The sequence below is a fragment of the Semicossyphus pulcher genome, unplaced genomic scaffold, assembly GCF_022749685.1.
Source record: "Semicossyphus pulcher isolate SPU_LCO1_2020_fin unplaced genomic scaffold, fSemPul1.0.p SCAF_11, whole genome shotgun sequence".
Classification (NCBI taxonomy): Eukaryota; Metazoa; Chordata; class Actinopteri; order Labriformes; family Labridae; genus Semicossyphus; species Semicossyphus pulcher.
The window spans coordinates 23,419,097-23,426,507 of record NW_027211615.1 but is presented as its reverse complement, the minus strand read 5'-3'; the positions used below and the strand labels follow the sequence as shown (position 1 = coordinate 23,426,507).

At 39.9% G+C, this 7,411-nt stretch overlaps 1 protein-coding gene across 1 annotated transcript; it reads right to left on the bottom strand.

The window, feature by feature from the left end:
- Nucleotides 1-2,304: 2,304 nt before the first annotated feature.
- LOC138585028 (acyl-coenzyme A thioesterase 1-like) lies at nucleotides 2,305-5,043 on the bottom strand. Its single transcript, XM_069657244.1, has 3 exons — nucleotides 4,587-5,043; nucleotides 4,303-4,505; nucleotides 2,305-2,995 (listed from the first exon to the last, which is right to left on the bottom strand). Exons 1-3 carry the CDS (start codon nucleotides 5,041-5,043, stop codon nucleotides 2,408-2,410), a joined length of 1,248 nt encoding a protein of 415 aa, XP_069513345.1. The 3' UTR covers nucleotides 2,305-2,407.
- Nucleotides 5,044-7,411: the final 2,368 nt, after the last annotated feature.

The window sequence follows — 7,411 nt, the reverse complement described above, 5'->3', positions numbered from 1 at the left end:
CGAGCTCGTGAAATTCCTCTTTGGTTTGCAGAAAATACCAAAAATAGGAGAGGACATACCTCAGAGAGACAAAACACTGTTTCATAATTTACTTTCTGTTGTAATTAGAGCTGTAGGGACAGGTAAAACTAAATTTATATATTATATTTTGATAATCGATTAGTCATGTCTGTCATTTTTCAAGCGATAACGTCAAACATTTGTTGGTTCCAGCTTCCTAAAGGCAAGTATTTGCTGCTTTTCTTTGTTATTTATGATTGTATATAAAGCTTGTTTTGACATGTCATAGATTAAACAATCAACTGCGTACCTAATAAGAAGGTGAAGTCCTGATTTAATTAAAAACTGCAGGTTCATCATGCTCTCACGTGTGACCTAGCGAGGGATCCCCCACAGGAGATGGTCCGTGAGACCAAAAGAGAAGCAGGTAAACATCAGTGCGTAGAGGCGTGAGAATTAATTAAAGAGTTTATTAGTTAAAAGTGTCAACACTGTTACACATAATTATGCTCATTGTCGTGCTCAAGAAATTCCCTGTATTACATCTTCAAGCTTGTTTAATAGGCACAGTACAGTAAAGTGTGTCTGAGAGGCAAGATCAAAATTGACTCACAAATTAAAAGTTCATGTGTTCCTAATGATGGATGTTCTGGTAGGGATGTCATCCTCTTTGCCTCTTTGCAGGTTGGATTGTTAGTAAAATCCCAAAGAGAAAAGCTTACATCATCAAAGTACATTCACTTCCTTTGAAATAAACATGTCAAATCCAAGGTTATGAACTTTAACTTGGGAACACAACCACAACAGAACAATTAATGTTACTTTAAATAATACAATAATAATTATAATTACTTACATAATACAGGCTTTTGTTTCACAGTCTTTCGTCATGAAGGTTCCCCTCCCACTCATTAGCTTGAACAGTATTATGAGACACAACATGTCTTATATCAGAAGCAAGACGCATCAGATGGCTGTAGGAAGCCTGAGCTGCCACTAGAGGTCGACATTTACTCAGATAATACTTCACATTCATGGAGTTTATTCAGGGACAACAATAAACGTCACTGCTGTGCTGAACTGTGTTAAAATGGCACTGATTGGCTCAAGAGGAGGGAGTATGATTAGAGGTTGCTGATTGGCTTTGTATAATACTGTAATTATTATGAACAATACATTTACTGTTGCACTTACTGCCATGTTTAAACATTTCAAACCTACAACAGCAGCGACATCATAGTAACATTCAAATAACACAGGTTAAACATATTTTACAGTTCAAATAGCGTTTTACTTTTACACACACGGCTTGGTGACATTTACATTAAAAAAAATACTAACCCACCCCTCTCTGCAACCACACAAAAACAATTTCAACACAGAGGTGATGAGTGTAATTAACGAGCGTTAATTAGTGATTGATTCCAACCCACATAACGTTAGTTACTCTGAGGCATTTAATTTCCCATTGCTGTGATTTATAGGTTGTTTTCACGGCTGTAGTTAATAACAGTAATAATGGCTGCATTCCATTTAGATGTGTCAGATCGAGGGTCCTGGTATTGTGCATGTTCGTTCACTGCCTTGCCTTAGTTTTATACTTAGATGTAATTGAAACATGACAGGATTAGCGTCACTTGTTATTTTTTCTGTTGTCACTAATCATATCTGTTGAAAAAAAAAACTATACCTTACTTTAGTGTGAACCCATGTGACAATTCACCCCTGGAAAAAGCCACTGTCAGTCAAAGCTGGTGTTCTCTGTAAACAATAGAAACAATAATATTATATATAAATTGGCGCCTTAGCTGTGGAGAAAGTTGTACAAACAACTTGTGGTTTCGCAAGAGACGCTGGAGTGAAATACTACTGTTTTCCAGTCAAGGACATTGATCGCTGCAGGCAACGGCTCAGAGCAGTACAGAATCCAAAATACGACGAGAATATACGGCTGTATCGTCTAAAAAAATCTTCAGGTCTGCAGTCGACATTTCAAACCTGACAATTTTGAACGAGACATGACATCAGAGGCGGGCGTCCTAGATTGAGGAAGTGTAGTTTAGCAAGCTCCCTGGCCTGGCCAGGTTTTCCGGGGCCCATTGGAGGAGCGGATAGCGTCCTCCAAAGGCACAGCGAAAAAATTGCATTTTTTTCCCTAACATAATGCCATTAGCTCCCCATAATAGCGTGATGGGACTGAGGTTGAAACTCGGCCAACTGGCCCTTTAAGGCGTGTTGAGTTTCTTTTCAGATCTACACATAATTAAACCAAAGCAGATAAGAGTAAAATCTGTATCATTTAATACTCCTTAGACAATTTAATTCATCAGTAACTAAAGGCAAGGTCAAGCAAAGCTGAGGAAGGCAGCTCTAGGATCCTTGATACACTTGATGCAGCAATTGCTTGCTAAGAGCTCTTGTTGACTAAGTGGCTTTTGAAGAACTCCTGGACTCGTTCCCACAGGTCCAGCTGAGCCTCAGAGTGGGCTTTTGGCTCCCCACCAAACACCACGGGGCTCCCGACGGCTCCATGAAACGTGGACGCACAATAAGGCATGTGAGGGACTTCCAGAAAGTGTCCAGCTTTGGGGTACTTTACCAGCTGGAAGGACTTTTTTCCGTTATTTCTCAGCGTCTCGACCGCCTGCTTGGCGAAAAACTGACTGTTCCAGTTGTGGTCGTCTTCAGAAACGGCGAACAGGAACTGGCAGCTGGCGCGTTCGATTGGAAACAATGACGCCCTGTTCTCTTCCAAGGAAGGGTCTGGTAAGGCATCTCGTATATCTAAGAGCCCGGAGTCTAAGAATTTAATATTCTCTAAGAGAGGAGGAAGTGGAGGTAAAACGATGTCCTTGTAGTGCAAAGGAATCACCGTGTTTGCATTGCAGGCATTAATACAGACGGTCGCTGAGATCCCAGAGAGGAAGGATGACATCGCCAAAGCCATACAGCCACTGTGAGAGATTGATATAATGCCAATCCCAGGGCCTTCGACCTGCACAGAAGAAGAATTTGGTCAATTATACATTTTTTATCAATTAATTGTTCTACAGGAGCTGTTAATGTAAGGAGGGGGGGATACATTTTGAATTAACTTATGATGATAACATTTGTGACAGTTTGTATTTTGGTGTTATTTGATTATTATAATTTGGTCATTAATTATTGTGTGATTGCAGTGATTAGTGAGAGTTAGGTCACATTGATATGGGTGTTGATTTATGGCTTAATTGTTTTTTTTCATTGACTGCCATTGCCATTTGATCACTGCAATTATTTTAATTAGCCTAGAATTTTGTGCATGTTATGTGTTTTTTTTCATCCTTTTCTAGACACATTTTTGGATAGACTTTTGTCAGAGCATCAGATAAGGGAATCTAGGCCTGACTTAAGACTCTCAAGTCCCTTTCCCACTGGTCAAAATACCCGGCTTTTTTTCTTAATGGGAAAGGTTACAATCAGCATTCAGACCCGGGTCAAACGACTCTGCAGTAGACCCATGTAATTATTGCCTCGCCCCCTTTCCGACGCGATGCTATGCTCCGTTGGTCGCTCATCTCAGCTACAAATTCCACCCTTCTCTGTCCAAGCAGCGCTCGAACATCAACAGACTGAATGAGTGATAGATACAATAAAGACCTAACCACCGTAACATCTTCACTGTTTACTAACTCTGTTTCGAGCGTGTTTGTGACGTCAGACGGTGACGCAGCAGAAAAGAGACCGACAGGAGTACACTTCACTGGCAATGGGAAAAGAGAAACTCTGCATCAGGTCTTCCTGGGTCTGAAAAACCTGCGTCAATGTGCAAATTTTGGTGGGAAAGGGGTATATGTGTGTGAAAAAATACTGTCCATCAAAAAGTCTTGCTTTGACTGACAAACAGTCCATAAATTGTTAAGTTTTTATCAAAAAGGATGCACAAAAACTTTAAATAAGAAGCTGGATGTTGAGATTGTCTGCCATTTCAGTTTTCTCAATAGTTGCTGATAGGTTAAATGGACCAATTAATGAATCCACCAATTATCTTAAGTATGCATGATGTGCAAAGAAGGACCTAAAATCTTTAGTGTCTATTGCAGCCTCAGAAAGAAGCCAGTAGATGGCAGCAACCACACACACAAAAATACAAATACTGTTCTAAAAATATGATACAATCCCACTTCATATGTGGAGAATTAATTTGAAACTGTTTTCAATATACTGATTTAAAAATACTTAAAAAAGGGTGTGGCAAGGGGTTAAAATTGGGTTTCTAACATAAATGTGATTAACTTTCCGGTTTGAATTATCAATACTGACCTCGGGCTGCCTCCTTAGATATGTTACAGCCTCTTCAAAGTACTCCAAATCCAACTTTTCAACTTTTTTGGGTAAATCCTGGTAGGCTAAATAGGCCAGTGCCAGAACCGCATAACCTTTACTTGCCAGAAGGCTGGCTCTGGGCTCGGTAAGACCTCCTCCAAATGTGTACAGATCCACTATTCCTGGGAAAGGACCCTTTCCTGGAGAAAGCAAGAAAACAAAAAATGTTAAGAGGAATACCGACATCTCATTTAATACATCTTTCTCAGCACACAACTAACCTGGTGGTATAAAGAGGACTCCTCGTATTTTTCCCTCTTGCACAGGTATCCTCTTCATCCCCTCGGTCATGAATGCTCTCTCGTTGGTTTCAGACGCTAGTAGCTCACCCGTGTCTCCACTCAGTGCTTCTATCTCCACCTTTGTCGGGGTGAGCACATTCTTCTTCAGGATTTTTTTGTGTGCAGTCTCTGGTGCCATGGACCAAAACAAACCCATGGGCTCCACTCCGGTGTAACTTCCTCCCAGAGAGGGTGCGCGGGAGACATCTACCTGGCCAGCTTCGTCTGCTTTATACAAGGCTGAAGCCTTGAAGATCACCCCTCTGTCATCCACCAGCTTGGATCTTAGTTTAACTGGTTTGTGAGGAGCAAGTCCTTCCACTTTCACCTGCACCAGTTTGTCAAAGAAACAGCGAGCGCTAGGGAGAATTCTCAGGCGGATCTGGGAGTAAGCCATCTCAGCTCTTGAAGAGAGGCCTCTGTTTTAGTTAGAATATGTTGTCACTGCACCTGTTAAAGCAATCCAGAGTTAATAGTGTTTCAGAAAAACAGTCATCTACCAAATGTTGTGATTACAAACAATCGCCAAACTAATTCATAATAATTTAACTAAAAATCTTTGCTGTGTGAGTTTTCACAAGTCTTATATAGTCCTCCTCTTATAAGAATATTTGAACAATTTGAATTTAATGTTGTACTGTAAGATTCTGTACATAAATATTGATTTCTTGGTGCTTTTGGTTGTTCTTATCTTGGGACAGCAGAAGCGAACTGCCCCATTTACCACATGTGCTTGACAGGATGTAATAAGGTCCTATGTGTGTGAGTTGTATCACACTCACACACCCCTGATATCTTGTGGTTGCTAATGCTAGTTTTTGCTCTATTTCCTGAATAATCTTTATTATTTTAAAATACAAACACTTTTATTTTCTCCTTTTGGTTTGCTGCTTGTTCTGCTATAATTGTATATACAAACCTTGAGCTTAAAACTGGAAACTACTTCTTGCCTCTGTGTTTAGAGTCATTGTAATGTGCAGATGAAAAATCTATTAAACTAACTATTAAAAAAAACCCATAAAAATGTGTATTTAGAGCGTCCCAAGCAAGGTAATATTTGCGAAATTAACCTCTACCATATCTACATTAGCCTATTATCATTAGTTCAATACTAATGGAAATACTGACATTAATACAACTTAAGTAGGTTGTCTCATTATGAAACATTTTTTAAAAGAAGGCAATGCACATTATAAGAGAAAGCCACATTAACATTGTTTGTCAGGATATAATATTGTCATTGACAATGTGAGCTTACCCTAGGTATGTACCCTCCAGCTGATATACAGGAGTGCGTTTAAGGACACAGCAATGTCTAACTGGGTTAAAGGTCGGCTAACACAGCTCATTATTCCGCAAATGAAAAGTGACCGGCGACGAACAATTTGCAACCAAAACACGGAACTTCACCTTGTGTCATTGATGAATTCCTGCAGTAGATAACATTATTATAAGGTTTATTAAAGCTAGCCTGCTAGCAAGAATAGAAGTTTACAGGTTTGAGCTTGTTCGTGGTTCGTGCTACTGTTTACCCCCTCTGCTTTGAACAATTATGACTATCCGAAAATTAGTTTACTTCATTCTGCAAACACATATTAAACTGCTCATTCCCACCAGCTAGAAAGTGACAGAACCGCATACCTGTACATCTATGACGCACTGACTCCTAAAGCAGATGAGACAGTCATGGAAGAAGCAACCATGAAGTAGGAAACTACTGGGCGGGCGCAACCACTTTGCTATAGAAGGGGGGTGCCGTTTTTGGATCAGCTGCCTATGGTGTTTGTTTCTCACGCAGATGTACTGATTTGTGTGCTCAACATATATTGAAATATTTATTTAAAGTTTCTGTACTAAGACTGGAAACCAAAGAGATATTAATGACCGTTTATTGAGAGAAGCCCGTAATCAACCCCCCTGGGAAATTAAACTGTCCATAGATTTTGCAGTTGACACAGGGCGCCAGAGTTCATGTTAGTTACATTAAAATATGAGTACAATCCAATCCAATCCAATCAAATCCAACAAATAAAAATTGGTTTAATCAATAATAATAAATTGACAACAAATGTAATCGACTCAGGAGCCTATTTGTGTTCATAGGAAGACGAAGCAGCCACTAGATGTCAGCAGTGGAGCAGAGTAACAATTAAGAAAGCAGGGAAGACGCCACTCCTGTGCCTGAGTAACATTTTATTTTGATGTTCTCACACATTTATATGGTATTTGGTCTGTGGCCTTGTGTTATTGACGTGAGCACAGTTAAACAAGAACAGCACATGATGGGAATCTCATTTACATCACATGTTTCCCCCATGCAAAAGATCACCTGAATAGATGTTGGACCACCTTGCTGCATATATTTTCATATTAATGAACAAAATGGAAGGACTCTTGGCTCAGCTGCCTCATGTTAATCTCCAGTGTTTCCCCGTGGTGTCCTATTAGAGGTTCTTTACGGTACTCAATGACACGTCAAGTGCTCTAGGAGGACTTTCATCCGATTAATCATGGATTGGCCAATGCCAAGACTTCAAGAACTCTTGGATTGTGAAGCCTTCTTCACAAGGAGAGGTAAAGGAAGAGGAATCTTTTATACAATACAGGGGAAATTAAGACAGGAAGGGGGTGAAAGAGGAGGCCAGAAAGGGGTCAGAACTTAACTGGAATTGAAGAATGTGAAAGTGTATGTCATAGCAGCTATGTGGAATAAACAACTTCAGAAATATCTTACTCATGGTTTGCCACTGTAATGAAATGTTCAG

Bases quoted from the DNA above. Each gene is read 5' to 3' on its own strand.
- LOC138585028 (XM_069657244.1), bottom strand. From the start codon at position 5,043: ATGGCTTACTCCCAGATCCGCCTGAGAATTCTCCCTAGCGCTCGCTGT. The intron at 4,506-4,586 runs GTTAGTTGTGTG...TGCTTTCTCCAG, and splicing joins AGTCCTCTTTATACCACCAG to GAAAGGGTCCTTTCCCAGGA. The intron at 2,996-4,302 runs GTCAGTATTGAT...TCTTCTGTGCAG, and splicing joins ATCTAAGGAGGCAGCCCGAG to GTCGAAGGCCCTGGGATTGG.